The sequence below is a fragment of the Neofelis nebulosa genome, chromosome 13, assembly GCF_028018385.1.
Source record: "Neofelis nebulosa isolate mNeoNeb1 chromosome 13, mNeoNeb1.pri, whole genome shotgun sequence".
Lineage (NCBI taxonomy): Eukaryota > Metazoa > Chordata > Mammalia > Carnivora > Felidae > Neofelis > Neofelis nebulosa.
The window spans coordinates 38609439-38633264 of record NC_080794.1 but is presented as its reverse complement, the minus strand read 5'-3'; the positions used below and the strand labels follow the sequence as shown (position 1 = coordinate 38633264).

Here is a 23826-nt window from a genome sequence, read left to right as displayed (position 1 = left end):
TATTTTTTCTGTTCATCACATTGAAGATCTCCTGCCATTCCTTTCTGGCCTGCCAAGTTTCAGTAGAGAGATCTGTCACTAGTCTTATCAGTCTCCCTTTATATGTTAGAGCATGTTTATCCCTAGCTGCTTTCAGAATTTTCTCTTTATCCTTGTATTTTGCCAGTTTCACTATGATATGTCGGGCAGAACATCAATTCAAGTTACGTCTGAAGGGAGTTCTCTGTGCCTCTTGGATTTCAATGCCTTTTCCTTCCCCAGATCAGGGAAGTTCTCAGCTATTATTTCTTCAAGTACACCTTCAGCACCTTTCCCTCTCTCTTCCTCCTCTGGAATACCAATTATGTGTAGATTATTTCTCTTTAGTGCATCACTTAGTTCTCTAATTTTCCCCTCATATTCCTGGATTTTTTTATCTCTCTTTTTCTCAGCTTCTTCATTTTCCATAATTTTATCTTCTAGTTCACCTATTCTCTCCTCTGCCTCTTCAATCCGAGCTGTGGTCATGTCCATTTTATTTTGCAGCTCATTAATAGCATTTTTTAGCTCCTCCTGGCTGTTCCTTAGTCCCTTGATCTCTGTAGCAATGGATTCTCTGCTGTCCTTTATACTGTTTTCAAGCCCAGCGATTAATTTTATGACTATTATTCTAAATTCACTTTCTGTTATATTGTTTAAATCGTTTTTGATCAGTTCGTTAGCTGTCGTTATTTCCTGGAGGTTTTTTTGAGAGGAATGCTTCCGTTTGGTCATTTTGGATAGTCCCTGGAGTGGTGGGGAACTGCAGGGCACTTCCCCTGTGCTGTCTTAATTAACTTGCGTTGGTGGGCGGGGCCGCAGTCAGACCTGATATCTGCCCCCAGCCTACCTCTGGGGCCACAGTCAGACTGGTGTGTACCTTCTCTTCCCCTCTCCTAGTGGCATGGCCCGTCTGGGCTACTTGCACACTGCCAGGCTTGTGGTGCTGGGGATTTGGCGTATTAGCTGGGGTGGCTTGGCAAGGTGCACCGGGGTGGGAGGGGCAGGCTCAGCTCACTTATCCTTCGTTGATCCGCTTCAGGAGGGGCCCTGCAGCTCGGGGAGGGAGTCAGACCCGCCGGAGGGATGGATCCGCAGAAGCACAGCGTTAGATGTTTGTGTGGTACAAGCAAGTTCCCTCACAGGAACTGGTTCCCTTTGGGATTTTGGCTAGGGGATGGGCGAGGGAGATGGTGCTGGTGAGCGCCTTTGTTCCCCGCCAAGCTGCGCTCTGTTGTCCGGGGCTCAACAACTCTCCCTCCTGTTGTCCTCTAGCCCTCCCGCTCTCCGAGCAGATCTGTTAACTTATAACCTTCCGGATATTAAGTCCCACTTGCTGTCCGAACACACTCTGTCCGGCCCCTCTGCGTTTGCAAGCCAGACTCGGGGGCTCTGCTTTGCGGGCAGGCTGCCCCTCCGCCCTGGCTCCCTCCCGCCAGTCCGTGTAGCGCGCACCGCCACTCCGCCCTTCCTACCCTCTTTCATGGGCCTCTCGTCTATGCTTGGCTCCGGAGAATCCGTTCTGCTAGTCTTCTGGCGGTTTTCTGGGTTATTTAGGCAGGTGTGGGTGGAATTTAAGTATGCCGCAGGACACGGTGAGCCCAGCATCCTCCTACGCCATCATCTTCCCCGAAGCCGAAAAAAATTTTTTAATTGAATTGTAATTGACATACAATATTATACTAGTTTCAGGTGTACAACATAGTGATTTGACAGTTATATACATTACTAAATGCTTACCTTAAGTATAGTTAACCATCTTTCACTATACAAAGTTATTACAATATTATTGATTATATTCCCTATGCCGTACTTTTCAATCTTGTGACTTATTTTCTTTTATAACTGGCACTTTGTACCTCCTCATCCCTTTTGCCTATTTTGTCCATCCCCCTGCCCTCTCTCTGACAACCACCAGTTTGTTCTCTGTATTTATGAGTCTATTTCTGTTTTTTGTTTTTTTAGATTCTACATATAAGTGAAATAACATGGTATTTGTCTTTTTCTGTCTGACTTACTTCACTTAGCATAATACCCCCTAGGTGTATCCATGTTGTTGCACAGGGCAAGATTTCATACTTTTTTTTATGGCTGAGTAATATTTCACTGTGTATATATACCACATCTTCTTTATCCATTCATCTATCAGTGGATACTTAGGTTGCTTCCATATCTTGGCTATTTTAAGTAATGCTGCAATAAACATAGGAGTACATATCTTTTTGAATTAGTGTTTTTGTTTTCTTCAGGTAGGTGCTTCGAAGTAAAATTACTGGATCATATAGTATTTCTGTTGTTAATTTTTTGAGGAACCTCCATACAGTTTTCTGTAGTTGCTGCACCAGTTTGCATTCCTACCAACAGTGCCTGAGAGTTCCCTTTTCTCCACATTTTTGCCAATACTTGTTATCTTTTTGATACAAGCCGTTCTGACTAGTGTAAGGTAATATTTCATTGTGGTTTTGATTTGCATTTCCCTGATGATAAGTGATGTTGAACATTTTTCATGTGTCTGTTGGCCCACCTGTATGTCTTCTTTGGAAAAATGTTTATTAAAGTCCTCAGCCCATTTCTTAATGGAATTGTTTGGTGTTTTGTTGTTGTTGTTGTTGTTGTTTTGGTGTTGAGTTCTATGAGTTCTTTATATATTTGGGTAATAACCCCTTGTTGCATATGTCATTTGTAAATATTTTCTCCCATTCAGTAGAGTGCCTTTTCATTTTGTTGATGGTTTCCTTCACTGTGTAAAAGCTGTTTAGTTTGATACATCCCAATTATTTATTTTTGCTTTTGTTTCCCTTGCCTGAGGAGAGATCCAGAAAGATATTGCTAAGGCCAATGTCTAAGAGTTTGCTGCCTGTTTTCTTTGAGTTTTATGGTTTCAGGTTTTACTTTTAGGTCTTAATCCATTTTGAATTTATTTTTGTGTATGGTGTAAGAAAGAGGTCTAGTTTCATTTTTTTGCATGTAGCTGTCCAGTTTTTCAGACATTATTTATTGAAGAGATAGTCTTCTTTGTTATATATTCTTGTTTCCTTTGTTATAGATCCTTTGGCAGTATAAGCATGAGTTTATTTCTGGACTTCTATTCTCTTTCATTGGTGTGTGTCTTTTTTTGTGCCAGTACCATACTGTTTTGATTACTATAGCCTTGTAGTATATTGGCCATTTGCTTGTCTTCTTTGAAGAAACATTTATTTAAATATTGTGTTCATTTTTAAATGGGTTTTCTTTTTATTACTGAGTTGTAAGAGTTCCTTATATATTCTAGTTGCAAGTTCCTTGTGAGATACATCATTTGTAAGTATTTTTGCCTGTACTGTGGGTTGTCTTTCCACTTTCTTGACGGTGTCCTTTGAAGCAAAGAGTTTTAAATTTTGGTGAAGTCCTCTATTTATTTTTTCTCTTGTTGCTTTTGTTTTTGGTGTCATGTTTAAGAAACTATTGCCTGATCTAAACTAATGAAGATTTACCTCTATGATATCTTCTAGAAGTGTTATAGTTTTAGCTCTTATACTTAAATCTTTGATCCATTTTAAGTTAAGTTTTATATATGATGTGTAGTGGGGGTCCAGTTTAATTCTTTTGCATGGGGACATTCAGTTGTCCCAGCACCATTTGTTGAAAAGACTGTTCTTTTCCCCACTGAATTGTTTTGGCACCCTCGTTGAAAATCAGTTGACCTTAAATGTGAGGTTTTATTTGCAACAACATAGATGGAACTAGACGTTATTATGCTAAGCGACGTTAGAGAAAGACGAATATCATATGACTTCACTCATATGGGGAATTTAGGATACAAAACAGATAAACATAAGGGAAGGGAAGCAAAAATAATATAAAAACAGGGAGGGGGACAATCCATAAGAGACTCTTAAATACAGAGAACAAACTGAGGGTTGCTGGAGGGGCTTGGGGTGGGAGGATGGGATAAATGGGCAAGGGGCATTAAGGGGAACACTTGTCGGGTTGAGTACTAGATGTTATATGTAAGTGATAAATCACTAAATTCTACTCCTGAATCATTATTACACTATATGTTAGCTAACTTGAATGTAAATTTTAAAAAAATTAATTTTAAAGTGAGGTTTTATTTCTGGACTCTTTGTTCTATTCCATTCATCTATATGACTACTTCATACTTTTTCTAACTTATGATTAGAATGCCTTATGTGCCCTCTCTACATGACAAACTCCTACTGCATGATTCCTCTACCAGAAGCCTTCCTTTTCCCTGCAGGTCTTTTGTATACCTCTGCATACTTAAAGCATGGGGCTCATCACTCTTCTGTGGGGTGTGTGTGTGTGTATCTATATATCTATGTCTATACATCTATATCTATATATGTATTCTTTAGTATTTAGGAAGCTTCTGGTGAGTAGAGACTGGACTTTTTATATTTGATTCCCAGAGCTTTAGCACAGTCCCTGGCATGTGGTGTGCTATTAATATATTTATAGGAGGAATAATAGGAGCAGTATTGAATTTTGTTTTGGATGTGTTCATTTCTAAGTGCCATTAGGACATTGAGAGGGTTATAGTCAATAGACATTTTTATTTATTAATTGAAACTTGCTTACACTTTTCTTTTTTAAATTACTCATTTGTCAAATATTGGATGCCTGTCTTCTACCAGGCATTGTACTAGACTCTGAGGTACAGTGGTAAACAAAACATCACCCTCCACTCATGAAGCTTTCATTCTAGTAGGAGAAACAGACAATATAAAATTGTTTAAGATAGTTGGCAATAATACCAGCAAGGAAATCCCGAGACTGAAGGTGAGGTCAAGACTGGTGATACAGACTGTGGGATAATCTTCAGAAAGGTGATACTTGAAACTCTGTAGTTATAGATGGAATTGCCAAGAGATTGAGCATATAAAATCACCAGGAGATTGTGCTGAGAGAGTCTTGAAAATACCAGATTTAGGGGGGAAATAGTCTGAAATGTAGGAAAACCAAAGGAGTAGAATCTTGGAAACTAAGGGAAAAGAGAAGAGAAAAATATGTAGAATGGTAAAGGAGGAGTAAGACTAAGAAAGAACCATAGGTTCAGGTTGTTAGTCATTTGTAATCTTAAGAATTAAGTTTTGGGGGGGCGCCTGGGTGGCGCAGTCGGTTAAGCGTCCGACTTCAGCCAGGTTGCGATCTCGCGGTCCGTGAGTTCGAGCCCCGCGTCAGGCTCTGGGCTGATGGCTCGGAGCCTGGAGCCTGTTTCCGATTCTGTGTCTCCCTCTCTCTCAGACCCTCCCCCGTTCATGCTCTGTCTCTCTCTGTCTCAAAAATAAATAAACGTTAAAAAAAAAAAAAAAATTAAGTTTTGGGGCACCTGGATGGCTCAGTTGGTTGAGCATCTGACTCTTGATTTTGGCTCAGGTTATGATCACATGGTTTGTGGGATTGAGCCCCATGTCATGCAGGCTCTGTGCTGATGGCATGGAACTTGTTTGTGATTTTCTCTCTTCCCTTCCCCTGCTCATGCTCTTCTCTGTCTAAATAAATAAATAAACATAAAAAAAAAAAGAATTAAGTTTCAAGGGATTTGTTAGAGTCCGTTTTCTAAAAAAATTGAATCCTGGGACTTTTTTGAAACAGTGAAACTGTGCTGTAAGTTTTTTCTTACTCTGTAAGGACATGCTATATCCATAAATGGAGAATTTAAATGTATACATTTAGATGTTATTTATCTCTATGGGGCTTCATTTTTTTTCTGAGACCCCTGAAAACTTACTCTGTGCAGAATCGCTCTTAGACTTGTTATCCATTGAACTTCTTTCATTTTGAAAACTTTGGTATTTTCTTTTAGTTTCTTCATTCTTCAATTGGGTTAAAAATCATTTGACTATTATGTGAATAATTGCTGTGTGTGCATATAGACATTTGCATTTGGTCAGCTAACATATAACTTTTTTTGGTTTTTTTTTTTTGTTTTTTTGAATAGTGACAGAAATGTTGGTAAATGTTCTGAGTATTTGCTCTGATGATGAACTGATGACTGAAGGTGAAGACCAATTTGATGGTATGATTATTCATTTTACTATTTTTTATTATGAAATGGTATTTTTGAACTGCCCAGCTTCACTACATAGTCTTGCAAAATGTAGTCATTGTTCTCAAATGGCTATGTCATTTGATAAGTATCAAGACAATTTTTCAGATATTAAGATGTTAAAATCATTTTAGTAATACCACTTTTTTTATGTTGGTATGGGGAAAAAGATGAATTTTGGGAAAGGGGAAATTTGGAAGAACAGAAGGAAAGGAAAATTGAAAGGTACTAAAGAATGTGGTTCTTCATGAATATGGGCACCACTTACAGGGATGATATAAAAATGCTTTTTGTTTCATTGGTACAGTATTCTTAGTGCATCAGAAACATACCTGAACCCCCAATGTTGTTGTCATTTTTTTTCCCCCGAAACTAAAGTAGACTATTCCCAACTGATGAGTGGTTGTGTTCTAAGAGACCATTTGTTAGGTTTAGTTTGATTTTCAGAAATGGTTTCTGAAGGTTAGACATGGCTGTTTGTTCTTAAGCAAGCCCACCAGGATGTGTACTGATGTGCATTTATAGTGTAAATTAATACTATAGAAACAAAATTCCTTTTATTTTTATGTCTTGAAAAAAATTTTTTTATTTAAAATTTTTTTCAAATGTTTGATTTATTCTTGAGAGAGAGAGAGAGACAGAGACAGAGCATGAGCTGGGGAGGGGTAGAGAGAGAGGGAGACACAGAATCTGAAGCAGAATCCAGGCTCTGAGCTGTCAGCACAGAGCCCGATGCGGGGCTCAAACTCACAAGCCGTGAAATCATGACCTAAGCCAAAGTCGGACGCTCAACCGACTGAGCCACCCAGGCACCCCTTGAAATTTTTACTTGAAACTTTTTAAGTATAAATATTTTTTAAAATTTAAAGTCACTGAGAAACAAAAATGTAAACAACTTAAAGCTGAAACTCTTTATTTCCTTCCATATGCCCCTCACATCTTTGTTGTAGCATTCTTTTCATAATTGCAATCAGTATATAATTGTTTCCATGTGTTAAACATGGTCTATGTATTGTTAAAACTTAATAGCTACATATTTCTAGGTTATTAATATACCATAATTTTCAGTTAATCTCATATTGTTTGGCATTTGGGTTGCTTTCAGTTATCCTTATTATGAATAGCATGCAATAAATATGCTTATACAATATTTTTTTTCTCTTGGAGTGAATTTCTTGAAGAGAATTAGAGAATTAAATATGTGTTTTAGCTTCATTATTTTAGCTATGAACTGCCAGATTACTTTGCAGAATAATTGGAGCAATATGAAGTGCTTTTTGCCATGCTTTTCTCCACAGGCCCACCTCATTGGTTTTTGTCATTTTTATTTATTTTGCTTGGTGGCTACCTAGTAGTGAATTATAGTTGGTGTAATTTATTTATATTTCTTTGATTTTCTAATGATTGTTAATTAAAAAAACTGCCTACTTTTTCAACTGTATAAACTGTATATTTTAATTGACCACTTATTAAAGTACAACCTGAGTAAAAACTATTTAGAAATTTCTCTGCTTACGAACAGGTTTAATTCTTACACACTGTTGTAAGCCCATTTGTTAAAAGTACAGAGTAACTGTATACAAGTGTCTGCTATTGCCATCTGTTGGTGGCAAACAGAGATGTGCTTTTACTCTGGTTTGTAGTTTCATTAATTGAAATAAATTATTTATATCCATTTTTTTAGTTTGGATAATAAACTTTAATGAGTACTATTTTTTCTTATTTTAATTCTCCTTTTGATGTTTGTGTAGAAGTTTTTAGCTCTAACATACTTTCTTGTATCTGTCTTTTCCATAAAATTTTAAGTAGTTTTTTCTTCCTTTTTTTTTTTTAATGTTTATTTTTGAGAGAGAGCACGTGATTGAGAGAGGGACAGAGAAGGGGAACAGAGGATCTGAAGTAGGCTTTGCGCTGACAGCAGAGAGCCTAATGTGGGCCTTGTACTCATGAATTGTCAGATCATGCCCTGAGCTAAAGTCGGATGGTTTACAGACTGAGCCACCCAGGCGCCCCCTAAATAGTTTTAATTAAATATTTTTTCTCCATGTTCTGTCACCTTAACCCTTTTCTCTTGTTAGACTAGGTCTGGGTTTAGATTCTCGTTTCTCATAATGACTATATGACCCCAGGCAAATTACTTAGCCTTTCTGAGCCTCAGTTATTTTATCTTCAAAATGAAAGTAATAGTACCTACTTCATAATCTTACAGGTATTGATATAATGACCGCAATAATTTTTGGTTCATAGCTCACTAGTTTTTTCAGGTAAAGTTTTCTATTATTTGTTAAATTCTGTGAAATCTCTAGTAGTAGTTTTAATCAGTATATCATTAAATCTATCTTCATCTAGGAAGGTTTTTTTTTTAATAATTTAGTTTTCTAAATAAACTAAGATCAAGATCTCTTGCTTTATATAATAGTTCATTTAACTATTTCATTTAATGTATTTAACGTACAGTTATTCCATTTAAAATTATATAATTTTTCTTTGAAAAAATCTGTTATCATCAAGTTAAATTAACATTTTAGCATTTTATATTCTCATACTATTACAACTGGTATCTCTTAATGTATTTTCTGTGTATAAGGTGTACATTATGTATTTGTGGGTTTATCTTATGTTTGAGAACCTGGATCAGCAATATTATTTCGTGTGGTAATTTTTATTTTGTTTTCCTTACCTTTTAAAAATCTGTTATTTACATAAGGCACTTATGTTCTACATTTTGCCTTTATTTTTATTTTTAACAAATTTGTATCAATATTATTAATAGTGGTTTTTAAAAATATTTTAAATAGGAGTAGTGATAGGTAATGCTTTAGTCCTCTTCCTATAAAAAAAAGGAAAAAAAATTCTTTGTTAAGTCTACTACAGTACTTGGCTTAGATATTTATGATTTATATGAAGATAGACACTGAATCATTTTTGGGATTCAACCAGGAATACATACAAAATTTTATTATATTCCTTCTAATGAGATTTTATGTATCTAATCAACATTTTCCTATCAAAGATAAATTATGCTTATTTATCCGCTTGTTATATTATTCTTGCACTTCAGGGATGAGTTAAGTTGGATCATTAAAGAGGTGGTGTAGTTTAGTGAAAAGGATCGATGGTTTAGGTATCTTGGTGCTACCATTATGCTAGCTGTGTAATCTTGGAGAAGTCACCTCACTTCCCAGGATCTTCTCATCCATAGATTGAAGGAATAGAAAGGAAATAATTTTAAATTGCTAAGCTGTCATTTATGACAGTGTTTCTGTGGGAAAATACGTTGAGTTCCAGCTTTGAATATAGAAATAGATCTCCCTTCACTGCCAACATAGCAGGTGTAATTACTCATTTCTTCACCCTTCCATACTAAGTATTGGGAGTAGAGACTCCAAGAAAAATTTAAGAGTATGAATCTAGGAGTTTGTATGGAGGACTAAGAATGGTTTGGGGGAGACCCTTGAGGAATGGAGGAAAGGGGAGGACATTAGGATAGGTACTAGGGTGGGATAGCGAAAAGAGCTACTGGAACTAGGTTTATTTCCTTTTCTTAGTCATATTCCTGTATTTCTTCCCCTTAATTCTGTACATTGTTCTCCTTTCCTTTCACCATAATAGCATGTCTTTTGTCCTCTCCTTTCCCTTTTCCTACTCAGCAGTGGAACCATCCTATGAGCTGGGCATGGGGAGAAATCTGACTTAGAAAGAAAACTTGGTGGGGCGGCGGGGGCAGATTGCTGAGGAAGGTTTAGCTTTTCTGTGGGGAAAGGGAGAGAGCAGGAATGGAGATTTCCCAGTGACAGGAAAGAAAGAATAGTTTTTGCATATGTAAGCCTGAGATTGGGTAAAGGAATAAGCCTCTTAAGTGATGATCTTTGGTATTCTGTATTGTTTAATGTATATGTGGATTTATTTTTAAAGGCAAAAATTTGCATAAACATATTGCATGTATAAATGCACATTCTTTTTAGAGGTATTATTTAATCATTAAAAAGAATTTCTGAACACTGATGTCTGTGATTTTTAGAATGCATACTATTTCTTTCATATATTTATCTTTTGTCTTGAGTTTGGTAAAGGAAATACGTAACCCACATGTGTTGTAGTAGTTTTACTAAACTAAAACTTTGCATTTCCTGTAATGGAATCATATATCTCTGCATTAGAATGGAAGATATGGAAAGCTCAAATGAAACATCTCTACTGCCTTCTCTTAGAGATATTACTTGCTTGAAACAGTCTGTTGCTATTTCTGCAAAAAGATGTCCCGCAAGCTCCCAGATTGGATTGGGAACAGAAAGCACATACTATTGATGTTGAGTATGTGCAAAAGTTCTACAATTCAGATTCAAGAAATTGTGTGCTCTTGTTATTATGGAGTGTGGGAGGCTTAGCCTTTTCATTATTGGGAGTGGGTAAGATTTTCCACTGAGGTAGTTTATGAAGTTACCCACATTTCTCTGTGTATGCTATAGATTTTGCAGATGTTGGTGTCCTTGAAGAACCACATGAGTTTGTATATCATTTGTGTCATTACCTTTCACTTAACATATTCCCATGGGTGACACATTTCCTTAGGGGTATCAATATAAATGGGCGATTGTTGTTTGCACAGTCTCTTATCAGTCTTATGTGTTTTCACGTGTTTTTTTTCTGTCCCTAATTTGTCTACTTTCATCAAATATTATAGTCATTCTGTCCATAATTTCTTCTGAACACATATCTTTTAAGAAATCTTTCCTTTAGAGTTCTAGCCAGTGGCATCCCTCTTTTATTCACTAGATCCTACAATACTACATTTTTCAAATTTTGAATATGAGGGCCTTCATTTTTCTCCCTTTCTTTCTACATTCATTCTTCAGTACCACTGCCAAGTTAAATCTCTATCTTTTTATTTGTCTCAACCACCTTTTCTCCATCATTCACTTCCTTTTTTCTGGACTCTCCATCTGAAGAACGGCTCATATATGGCAATAAAAAAGGTACAGACCAGACAGAGTAACATTGTTTTGAAATATGACTTCATAAGTTATCCTCATATCCATGTAAGTTAGCACATTCATTGAATACTATTGATGCAGAGTCCTCTTGGGCCTTTTGCAAATTTAGTTTAAGTTTTATATGAGTTAGAATTTGATGTTTTTAGAAGTCATATTCCAAGATATCTGTCTTTCTGTGCATGGAAATATTTTTCCCTCTTTTTCATTCCTCTTGTTTTAAAATTTCATTCTTTTGCTTATTTGTAATGTTTTGTACTTTTCCCTGCATGATTAGGGGTGTTTGATTGTCTGTCTTATTCCCCAGAGTAATTTTACTGTGGACATTTACTTTAATATTATGCATGATGTGTTTGTAGACTGATTTTAAATCCTGACTTGTATAGTGTTTTTTTATATTCCAGTGACTTTTTAAAATTTGAAATCAGTATAGTTTACATATCATTCAGTTTTATATGTATATAAATTAAGGCTGAAAATATGAATGTGCCTCATTGCAGCCATCCTCTCCCATCCTCATACTCCTCTCCCCCAGTCTAGCTGTTTTTAAAATTCTGTCCATTTTAAAACAAAATGTTTGTGTTAATTCATTCAAAGAGATCAGACTTCCCTTATGTCCTTGGACAAGACATTTAATAAATTTAGTTTCTTTGTCTAGAAAATGAGATTAAACTTTGCAATATATCCCTAATGTCTCTTGAAATTCTAATGTTCTATGATTCTGAGATTTTTAGTAGTATTTTGGCATCTTAAAAACACTGTGTAATACCATGGTACCTACACAGTTTTGTATTTGTAAAAACTGTAGCTTCATTGCTCATAATATTACCCTTTAGAGCATCATAAACATGGTCATGGAGCCTGTTTTCTTTAAAATATGTCTTTTGTTTTCGTCTTTGAAATTAGATTTCTTTTCTGTTTCCTTGTGGTAGGGTCCAGTCATCATCTTAGTTTTTAATTATATGGTATTTGTGGGCTGCTTGAATTTTAAATGAGATGCTCTAGCCCAGAAGACTTATGGTTGTTCAGACCTCTGTGTACCTATGGCCCCTTTTAGTCTAGTCTCTTTAGCCTTTCCTTAACTTTCTCCTCAACCATGGTGCTTCCATATGTGTGTTTTCATCATGTTGAAGCACAGCTCTAAGGAACCACACTCTTGGGTCCAGAGTGATTCTAGTTGCTATATATGAGATAACAGAACTGAGATTGTTGTTCTTTCTGGAGGCCGAGGGAAGGAAGATACAATTTTGAGTTTTTCTTCAGCCAAAGATCAAGTTATTTTGGTATATTCTCTTCTGTACCAGTGATAGGCAGTACAGCCAACCCTTTATAGAGGTAACATTAGTGATCCTTTAGCCATGTTTTTTAGGGAATCTTTTCTTGTTCACTCTCCTTGTGTCATACTCACCTAGGGATATAAGAGCTTGTATATATTTGCATGACTTTGAGGACGTCTAGTCCATGAGGTTAAGATGTGCATTATTGTTGAAATATTAGTATGAACCTTAGTTCAGTGCCATCTGCACAGTAGTTATTGTATACCATTGTTTTTAAACCACTTAGAGCAAGGAACTTACTTTATCATAGTAAGATGGGATATTTCCTGCCTGCATGTCAGAGGCTTTTATAATAATTAAGTAGAAGACTATACAGAGTTATTACCAACTCATGTCTGTTAGTCTGCATGCCATAGGCTCTCATGAGAATTAAAGACGATAGGATTGTTAGCATTATTTTTGTTCTCTGGTTTGTGATACAGGTTGGGTTCTAGTTTCTTTCCCATTGCTGTTTTACTGATTAGCAGTAGTGTGAGAGTCATAATGTTTGTGGATTACTTTTTATTTGTATCTGTATCAAACCCCAGTCTTAGACCAGTGCTGAGCTAAACAGTGAAGGAGTAAGAAGCTTTTTGGCATGAGTTCATTAAGTCTCCTTCATGTGAGCTGGTGGGCAGAGGGTTTGGTGTTGGTTAAGATGAGCCTGGTATAGGGTAGTGATAGAATGGTGCAAGTGTGGATGCCCTAAACTTGAGTCATTTTTTCTATTTATTCCATTGAAAGTAGGTTCAGCTGCAGCCCGGAAAGAAATCATAAGAAACAAAATTCGAGCAATTGGCAAGATGGCAAGGGTCTTCTCTGTTCTCAGGTAATGATACATTTTCCTGATTATTTGTTTTACAGAAATTCCTTTTATTGTACTTTGCTGTAAGCAGTGTCCTGTTTGACACCTAAAAGCAACATAGTAACATTCTTCCTATAAAGAAGTTAGTTGTCGGGGCGCCTGGGTGGCGCAGTCGGTTAAGCGTCCGACTTCAGCCAGGTCACGATCTCGCGGTCCGTGAGTTCGAGCCCCGCGTCAGGCTCTGGGCTGATGGCTCGGAGCCTGGAGCCTGTTTCCGGTTCTGTGTCTCCCTCTCTCTCTGCCCCTCCCCCGTTCATGCTATGTCTCTCTCTGTCCCAAAAATAAATAAAAAACGTTGAAAAAAAAAAATTTAAAAAAAAAAAAATTAAAAAAAAAAAAAAAAAAAAAGAAGTTAGTTGTACATTTACATAGTGAAGAAGGGAACACAAGTCCTTTTGAAACTAGGGGTTTTGACCCTTGTGATTATTTTTGCTCACTTATGGTATGTGTTGCCCTTCTGTGATGAAAGTACTGGTTCTACACCTTAAAAATTAGAGCAGGATAAGAAGGAGGGGGTACTTTTTATTAAAAAAAAATTTTTTTTTTAATGTTTATTTATTTTGAGAGAGAGAGAGAGACAGCGCAAGCGGAGGAGGGGCAGAGAGAGAGACAGAGGCACAGAATCTGAAGCAGGCTCCAGGCTCTGATATGTCAGCACAGAGCTTGACGCGGGGCTCGAACCACGAGCAGCGAGATCATGACCTGAACTGAAGTTGGACACTTAATCAACTGAGCCACCCAGGTGCCCCAGGAGGGGGTACTTTTTAGAGTATTCCTGATGAACTTGCTTATCCATACAGGAAGTCCCCTTTGCTGGAGCCACAAGCTGTTTTCCTAGGGTTAATTCAGGTTTAAGGGTACACATAATGGGTCAGTCCTTAAAAATTTGTTTGCAAAACTCGTTATATCTGACATTTGAACTTTACAGCATATGAAATACCATATTTTCTCAATTGCTTGATTCTCATTGATGATTAATCTCATTATATATTTAATAAGGCTTTTCAGGAAAAACAATGTATGTGTCAGTTGTAAGGCATACATTTAAAATATAGAAAAATGTCTTATCTTGGAATTGAGGAAAATATGGTAACAACAATGAATGTCATAAATTACATACATGGCCTACCTCTGGGCCCCATCTCATCTTCTGAACTAAGTACTTGTTGGAAGTCTCTGATGTTTGTTATATCTCTTTGCAATAGGGAGGAGAGTGAAAGCGTGCTGACACTCAAGGGCCTGACTCCCACAGGGATGTTGCCTAGTGGAGTGTTGGCTGGAGGACGACAGACCCTGCAAAGTGGTAATGATGTTATGCAACTTGCTGTGCCTCAGATGGACTGGGGCACACCTCACTCTTTTGCTAACAATACACATAATGCATGCAGGGAATTCCTTCTGCTTTTTAGTTCCTGTCTCAGCAGCTGACACAGGCAGAATACTATATGATAGGTAGTGTCTGGTTAATAACCTGACCAAGGCAGAACATTGATAGAATGGGTATTCCTTTCAATTGAAAATAATGGTCAGTCTCTCAGCTTTTAATGAAATGATATGGGAGCAGCTCATATCATAATGGTTAAAATCTTTATTTTTATTTGTCTAATGCACTCTTTTAAGAGCCCCAGTTTCTGAATGTGAATCAAAGATATCCATATTACTAAAATGGAAATGTAATTCCAAGTTTCTTATTTTTTATTTTTTTAATTTATGTAATTGTATTAGACTATGCTTATATTTTCAGATACTTAATTTTAGAATTAACAGTCTGCTTGGGCCCCAGAACATTACTTATGCACTTCACTTGCCAAAAGATTTGTGCAAGGTTTTGTACCCTGGTGAATAATGCCAAAGTTTGTTTTCTGTGGTGTTTGTCAAATGTTCTATGTATAATTGACTGTCTGTAACATGCTGTTTTCTTCCTCTGCAGATGTAGCTGCTTTCCTAAATCTGTCTGTCTTTCTTTAGGTTAGCTGTATGTCTGTAAAAGTATGTTAAATTAAATTACTCTATCAGACGCTTGTCTGTCTTTTGATGTAGAAGCAACTCTGTAGCACCTTGTTTTGAGGTTTGCTGCATTTGTTGCTGTACTTTGTGCATTCTGAACATGAATGTAACATTAGATATTAAGTCATTGTTATAAGGGGTTGAATTTAAATCCTGTAAGTCAAAATTGAAAGGGTGTTATTAAGTGTGCCTTTATTTTGCATGAAAATAAAAAGAATTATACGTAAAGCATTCCTGTAATCTGGCTCATTGAATATTTTATATTTAAAAAAAACTTACTTTTTTTGGCGTAAATATTTGTGTAAATACTGGGTTAACTTTTTGAAAGCCCGTTACATATTAAATAGAAGAGAGTGATGTGAATGTTTTAGCGTATACACAATAACTCAAAGTCTAGATTTCTTTCCCTTGTGGTTGGAAGGCAAAAAATGTGATATGGAAAGTCTTAATTTATGTTTTATTGTAGCCACTTTTGACAGCCCTCCAAGGGACATTGCTCTATTCAAACAGGCAGCAACAGATCTGATGTTTTCCTTAGTCACGGATAACTTTCTTTCTGGTGTCGTAATTAGTGAGTTTTTTTAACAAACAAACAAAATAAATAAAATAATTCAAATTTTTGAATAAATTTAAGTTAGGTTGACTTTTCACAGTTTCATTTCACTCAGTCTCATAATAAGTGCCAAATAAATAAATTTTCCTGTAGACAAATAATTCCTACTTGTAGCCTATTACATGTTCTATTTTATATGTTATTGTGTTGTCTGCTACCACCACTGGTATATGTGAGAAGTACAGCTAGGTTTTAAAATTATAGTTTCAAATTTACATTCTGAATGAGGTTTCCTTTTTTATTAAAAGAAAAACTGCTTTGATTTTCTTTATATTCCTTACTCCACTCTTACTATATTGTAGACATTAGCAACATGAGCTAAAAAGAATTTCACTAAAACTAAGATCTTAAACATTCAATAAAACTAGGAAAAGTGTTAATAGAAGGGGATAAACTTTAATGGCTTGAAAAATGGTATACCTTTTCTCCTTTTTGTTCATAAAAGGAAAACTGAAAGGCTTCATACTTTAATAAATCTACACTACAGTCATCTCTCCATTATCCTTGGATATATTATTACTTTTGCATTGTATTTATAGCAAACCTTTCCGATTTCACAATTAGTACTTGCTTTGTTGGCAGCTCAGCATTTCTATGCATTTTTAATTTGCATGCAGCCTGAAGCTCAGTCTTCCAACTTTGAACTCACCCCAACTTCAGGGAAGGTTTGAAAGACAGCTTTACCGAAGGGACTGTATTCCCAGTGGAGAGTGAGTTACAAGACAATGCTGAGTTTAAGGGGTCTAATTTGGGAAACTAGATAGCTCCCCAGCTGTACCAGTGATGGCTCTTGATAGTGTGGGGTGATTTCCCTACTATAATAATATTAACCCATTTTTAAGTACATAATAAAACTCATACAGAAGCTGCATCTGTGTGATTTAAAATTTTTTCCTGATATTTTAGTAGACATGTTCCCTGATATGAATAACTGAAAGTTAAGTATTGCAAACAAAAAGTTTTAAAATTCTAATACCTCAGTCCTGTTGTCAGGGAATAAGTCCTATTGCCTTCTCAGTAACTTTATGATATTTGAGTGTTTTTACAAACTACACAACTCTTTTGGAGTAGGAATTGGTATATTTTATGTCTGTTTTCTTCATGGAAATTTGATTGGGAGCTAGCCCTATAATGCTGTCTTCACCACGACCTATATGGGAAAATATGTAACCATCTCTATTTTAGTAATGCCAAAGTCCTCTTAATTATTTATCCTGTGTAGTATTGAGGAACACAGTTTGTGACAGCACTATCCTCAAACCTACTAAGGTCATGTCAAGAGGCCTTATAAAACTGAAAACAAATAGAGGAAAAATTGTGCCATTCAGATAGAATTTTGCAATTATCAGATCTCTTTCTTTCCAGCTTGATTATTAAGCTTCAAGTGGCTTTTTTTCAGTTCTAAACATTCAAGCAGTTTTGAGTGTGATATATGTTTTGTATCTTGAAAAGGATTAGGAGCATTTAGGAGCTTCTAGAAAGAGCAGAAAATATAATTTGACCTAGAACATGCTTTTATATATAAAATTAAAGCCTATAGAATGATTTCAGAAGTATGTTGTTACATTTCATAATTTGAAAAATTTATTAATCGACTTTTGGACTACTGATATGCTCAATTAGATACTAATTCTTACAGTGATATCAGGTTTTATTTTTAATTTGTTACCATATATAACACATATTCTGATAGGCATTTTATTTTTTTCTCATTCAATGCCTAAATTATAAAGAAAATAGTCCATATTTTGAAGAATAGAAGTTGCAGGGCTGATCAAATAGAGGTGGGTCATTTATCCCAGTTTTCTGTCTGGGAGAATTCCAAGAGTATACACCAAATGTACAGAGCTAGATTTTTTAAGTGGTTATTTGTATAGTTGGTATACAATAAGTTTGTCTGCTTGGATTTGTAATATAGTTTAACAGTTAAGGAAAATTAAATTTTTTTTTAATTCAGTGTGCAACCTACTTCTTTTGGGTCCCCCCCCCCCCCGCCAGTTCACTTTACTATCTTGTTAAGATCAACAAAGTTTCCTAATTTAGTCTACTTTAATTCCTTAGATTCATCAGTTTTCTTTCACATTAATAACTGCTTTGGACAACGTTTAGTATTTCTAAATCAAATTGGCCTTGTTGTAGAAGAAGCAAAATAGAAAGGATGGGGTATTATTGTTATAAATATTCTGAGTGTGTGCACTTTGAGTGAAGTGGAGAATTTGCAATGTTGTCAGTCAGTATTGTCCTCTGCAGTCTTTGATCCTGGTCCTCAATGTGAATGTTCTATACACTTTGAACCCAGAGATGAGCCAAAAGAATGTTTGACTACAAAATGTGTGACTAAATAATATTGAAATTCTCTAAATGGGCTAGAGACCAGCTATACTAAGAATGCATTTCTCATTTATATGACCTATGTGTATGTCCATATCATACAGGACTTACTGCCTGAAAGACCTCAGTTCTATCTTGAGTCATCTCTAGTTGGTAGATGGGCTTGAAAAGATGTTTGTTGGCCTTTCCATCTTCATTTGCAAATGCGTGCTGTTAGTACCAAAGGCAAATTTGAGTTCATGACAAACTGAACATAAGTTTTTTTTTTTTTTTTTTTTTTTTTTGTAAAGGCTGTAGACGTTAGTATCTGTGGATGTTTGGGACACTAATCAATGTTAGAATAGAAAGGAAGTTCCTAGTAGATAAGAGGGGTCCTTTTAGGTTACCCACAAACAACAGAGCTACAGAACTAGTCTACCAAGAGCAATTCACCAAGTTTACTTCCCTTAAGTTTCATTGTATCCATACTGACTTTTGCAATGCCTTATGAATTAGAAGCAACAGGAAAAGCATTACTGACCCCTTCTAGTTTATATCTTATGGAATAACAGATAATGAGTATATTTCAGTTAGATGAAAAAAAGGAATCTTCTCTTTGCTCTTCTGCTACAATTCTACCATCATAATTTCACCTTAAGAGAATTTCCTTGTGATTGTGATGGATGTGATATAATAAACATGTTGAAAAATTCTAAGGCTATCAAAATACTGAATTCATGATAGGTAATTAATACTGGAGTGCATCTGCATGGGTGCTGAGGTGTCTGTGTTTGCATTAGGTCTATGTGTTCTGTGCTCTGAGCGATGTTGTCATAGTGCTGTGTGTAAACTGTGCTGTGTCAGGAATTGGGGGATTGGATGGGCTCTCTAATGTGGATACTATTTATGTTAAATTGTAAATGATGATGTAGTATGGGATACTGTGATATTTTAAGTGATCATTGCCTTTTCTGCTGTACAATATGACCCTTCTCATCTCTCTCATTCATTTTGCATGCCTCTGCTCACTTCTGTACAGCCACAGTTGAGGCTATTGAGGCTGAAAAAGGTACGATCAGAGTCCTTGCGCTGGGCAGAGATCTGTGGTGTGTGGGTGGGCATCAGAGAATGTCCTGTGGGTGTGTTTTACTCCTAGTTTGCACAGCCCAAGGTGAATCAGACTCACTGACTCATTGAGTTTGATAGTCACATTCCTCTTTTTTTTTTTTCTTTTCTTTGTGTGTGTTTTTTTTTAAATCACAAGGACCAATTTCCACAGTGACAATCTGGTTTTTCCCTTTTCTAGTATATTGTGCAACCAGCATTGACTTGTTCCTGAATTCTTTAGAGTGCAGCATGTTATGCTATAATATTGTAGCATTTGAGGTTGCAAAGAAAGCTCTGTTCCACATTTTGCATGATTCTGTGCTATTCAGATCATTTTTTTCCTAAGTGAAACCCCCTCTAGGTATAGGTTTGAGTTAGTTTTTACTCATTTTCAGTAATTTACCTGAGACTGCAGGAGCTGTCACTATGATCTTTATTTTATTTTATTTTATTTATTTATTTATTTATTTATTTATTTGTTTGTTTACTTTTTGCTGTTTGGCCTAGTGTTTGCTGATAATATTATACTCATGTACATCATATGTTGGTTTGATGTTGCACATTATTTAATGCTTTACTGCCCAACCATTTATTTGGTTCACTTGCACAGACTCAGAATTCCAAAGATTGCACATGTTAAAACAACCAGATTATAACCAGTGGTATGGAAATCTTTTGTATGCACATTTTAATAGTGGAAAATGCATCATTCCAGATGAAGTAAATGAGAAATTACAACAATTGGAGGAGGATTGCTATTTATTTTGATTTGGGTTTGCAAAGAACATGCAGTGAATGGCTATTGAATTAAGGAAAACATTTCCTGAAATCTGAAACTATGAATACTTTTTGCTATCAGCCAAACACAGACCTAACTCCTGGAGGCATTTCCCACCTTTTTCATTTCATTCTGGTGGTGATGGGGTGATGATACCTTGACCTCCAAGATAGTTCTGATCTGCTAAATTTTAACTTAACTTTACTTACCTCTTTCTCCTCCCAAGCTCTTGGTACAGATTTGTATGTCAAGGATAACCTTGTTTAGCCTCCTCACTTGCCCCTACTCTTGTTGCTGCCTTACTGTGATAGTCACTGGTGATTTTAGGGTCTGAGGTAGGAGATAATTGGTATAATAGAAGTCAGACTGAGACCCTGAGACCATTGCCTGTTTGTTAATTTTGGGGTCAGAGGAGAGTTACTTTTGTGCGTTCTTTTATAAAGGCTATGCTAACACTATGAAGCGATCATGTTAATATTCAGGTTTAAACATTTCACATTTTAAGGGGAAGTCTAGAATGGGGATAAGATTCAGTTAAAGTAAGACTTAAATGTTGCTACATACAGCTAATTTCTTTCTTCTTAAAAATCATTAATTATGTTTTTGAAATCTCAGAAATGTTTTTCAATTACTGACTTATCAAATTTGCATTTTGTTAAGCAATACGAGGATTCTCTCCACCACATAGAATCTGCAGTTTTGAAGAGGCAAAGGGTTTGGATAGGATCAATGAGAGAATGCCACCCCGGAAAGATGCTGTACAGCAAGATGGTTTCAATTCTCTGAACACCGCACATGCCACTGAGAACCACGGGACTGGCAACCATAGTGCCCAGTGACCCACGGCTTCCCAGGGACTCTCACATCTCGGGCCCCAAATGGACAGATCACCCCCAGGATCTGGAGGGGTCGGCCAAGCTGACTGTAAATGTCACAGTCCCTCTGGAGAAACCATTGTGCTTTTGAGACCCCAGCCCCCTTCCTGGATGGAGGCTTGAGGGCCCTGGGACATGCTGTACTATCTGATAAGATTGGGTCATCGCTGCCAAGGTGGAGAGCAGTGAGCAAGGGGCTTGGGGCAATTTCCAGTGGAGGGCAACTACACCTCCATTTATGCTTGTGGTTCACACATTTAAGTTTACAAATGAGATTTCTTTTTCCCCTCAGTAGAATTAGATTTTGTTTTTTAACCATGACTTCAAATGCAATCCTAAGAGCTAATGTGGACTTTTTTTTCTCATGAAATGTCTTTAAAGGATGAATTAGCATGGTCTTAAAATACATTTCTGAGGTTGCTAAGCTGTATTTTGAATTATGGGCAAAATGCTGAGAAACCCAGTTGGCATTTAAACAAAATGCTGACCTCAGGTCTATAGTTCTTAAATGTGGCTAATTCTGTAATATAGTCTTGGTATTTTTCAATTATGAATGCATAACCTATTTCTAGGCAGACTCTCTTACTTGAACACAAATCCAAAAACTAATTTAGAATCTTTTTTGCCCAGATCTTTTGAAATTTACACCCCAGAGATTTAAGAAGAAAACCTCTAAATTTCAAAATTATGAAGAATTACAGAATTACTCATTTAAGGTACTTTAAAAGAAGTTTGTACATTGTCAACGTAAATTTTACTTCAAATCATGTCTGTAAAACTTGACGTATTTTGTGTATGCATGTTTTCATTTTGCAAATATTTAATATATAGACCTATGATGTACAGGTACGACATGTATAGGTTACCTAGATGTTATGAGAAATTTTAGTTTATTGTGAGTACTCAAGTTGCTTAAATAGCCACCAGGGTGATTTGCTGCTGGCTTTCTATCATTTTTATGTTTTGATGCAAAGGAAATTTTAAAAATGTTCTGGAAGTGTTTTTGATTAAGCAATGCAGCATAGAAGCAATGGTTCTGTTCAATCATTCAGATGTTAGTGGAAGCATAAAAGTCAAGATTGCATGTTGAACATTTTCCTTTGATAGTTACAGAACTGCTTGGTTAAACTAAATGGAACCATGTGCTAATTTTTCACAATTATTGACCTGTATTGATTGCCACTGTAGTTTGATATTTCCCTTTACTTTGGTGGCCTGCTTCCCTCATGCCCTGGAATACAACTCAGAGCTCCAGGCAGCGGAACCATCTATTGTTTTGTTTGCCAGAAAGTGCACCCTGTATGGTCTCCTGTCTAAGTTGGAAATATTATGCATGTGCAGGACTATTCGAGTATTTTATAAACAGTAGCACACAATAAATTCCATGCATGGGCCGCTGCTCCTATCTCTGTGTTGGGTTTTATTTGGAAGATGTAGTCTGATTTGACCTCGTGCAAATCAGAAAATTCTGTTAACAGAACTGGTATATAGCCTTCAGAGAAGATTATCTCGTGGATAGTTCATGATAATTTGATGAATTAAATTCTTATCTTCATAAATTTTGCTTTTTTTTTTTTTTAACTTTGGTTACATTTGTCTTACATGAGCATTAGTAATTGAGCACTAGAGGACTTTGGGTGCCTATTATAGGCCTTCTAAATCTAATATTTAAGATCACTATTTCACTTGACTTTTCATTGAAAGAAAATGTTATTATCTAGAATTTTGTTACAGTTGTATTGGGAACTTATTGGGTGTTTTAACAGTAAGAAAAAGGATATTCATGATACTGCATTTTCTTGCCATCATATTCCTTCTTTGCCATAATCAAAATAGTATGGAATTTTGCAAATTGAGGGAAATTAGGATATTGCTCAACATTTTATAATGTAATCGTATGGTAACCTTATTACAGTTTTCAACAATAAATATGATACACATTAGAAAGCATTAATTTAAATTGAAGTGTGTATACTTGCCTAATTTCAGGTAACAAACAAAACTCAAATTGATGATTATTACAGCTTCTAGTTGCTGTATTATCAACTTAACACACATACCAGTCCATGAGCTACCCTTAAAGTTGCTATGCACTGCATACCTTAAAGGTTCTTCTTGATGTTACTGTTTTTATGAAAACTGTGCATCTCTAAATTAAGAGCTTAACTAGAATATCAGGTACCAGGAACTCTGCCCTTAGATTCATCACTGGGGGGAATCATGGGTAAACGTAAAACATCATTAGCAAACTAGAATTATGGGTTGATAGTAAAAATTAAAAAGAGGAAGAAAGTAAGAGAAAGGAACAAAATTCAGAAAAAGTGGTATATGTTAAGAGTGGTAGAAAAATCACCCAGTGCCTCACCTACCACTTTGTACCTGTTGAATAGGAACCTCTTTCTAGTCTTTCTTCAGAACTATGAACCATAGAAGTATTTTTTAAGGTTTCACAGTGAACCATGAAAGCATTTTTAAGGCTTTTTAAAAAATGTAACTCATGGGGCACTGGGTATCTCAGTCAGTTAAGCCTCCAACTTTGGCTCAGATCATGATGTCATGGTTTGTGAATTTGAGCTACGCATTGGGCTCTGTGCTGACAGTGTGGAGCCTGCTTGTGATTCTCTCTCCTTCCCTCCGTCTCTGCCTTTCCCTCCACTTTCTATCATAAAATAAAAATAAATAAAAAAATAAATGTAATTCATGATGAAAGCAAACTGAAAAGTTCAGATCTTTCTAAATTGTAAATTTAAATGTCTGCCAGAGCTAGTAGCTATGATGGTAAAATATAAATTAATATTCAATATCAGTTTTTTCTTTATTTTATATTCCTTTATAGTCAAAGATGACACTCCTGAGTTAGAAAAGACCATCTCTCAGGGTGCCTGGGTGGCTTG

At 36.0% G+C, this 23826-nt stretch overlaps 1 protein-coding gene across 7 annotated transcripts in view; it reads left to right on the top strand.

Moving 5' to 3' along the window:
• PPP3CB (protein phosphatase 3 catalytic subunit beta) overlaps positions 1–22337 on the top strand; it is a 58485-nt gene extending 36148 nt beyond the window's left edge. The window contains exons 10-15 of one of the 7 annotated variants that reach the window (XM_058696733.1): positions 5963–6040; positions 11020–11046; positions 13125–13206; positions 14448–14545; positions 19212–19241; positions 20718–22337. In XM_058696733.1, the coding sequence (XP_058552716.1) occupies positions 5963–6040; positions 11020–11046; positions 13125–13206; positions 14448–14545; positions 19212–19241; positions 20718–20896 (494 nt within the window). In that variant the 3' untranslated portion in view covers positions 20897–22337. Of the gene's footprint in view, positions 1–5962; positions 6041–11019; positions 11047–13121; positions 13207–14447; positions 14546–19211; positions 19242–20717 lie in introns of all 7 variants that reach the window. The other 6 variants (XM_058696732.1, XM_058696737.1, XM_058696734.1 and 3 more) reach the window with 6 other exon arrangements.
• Positions 22338–23826: the final 1489 nt, after the last annotated feature.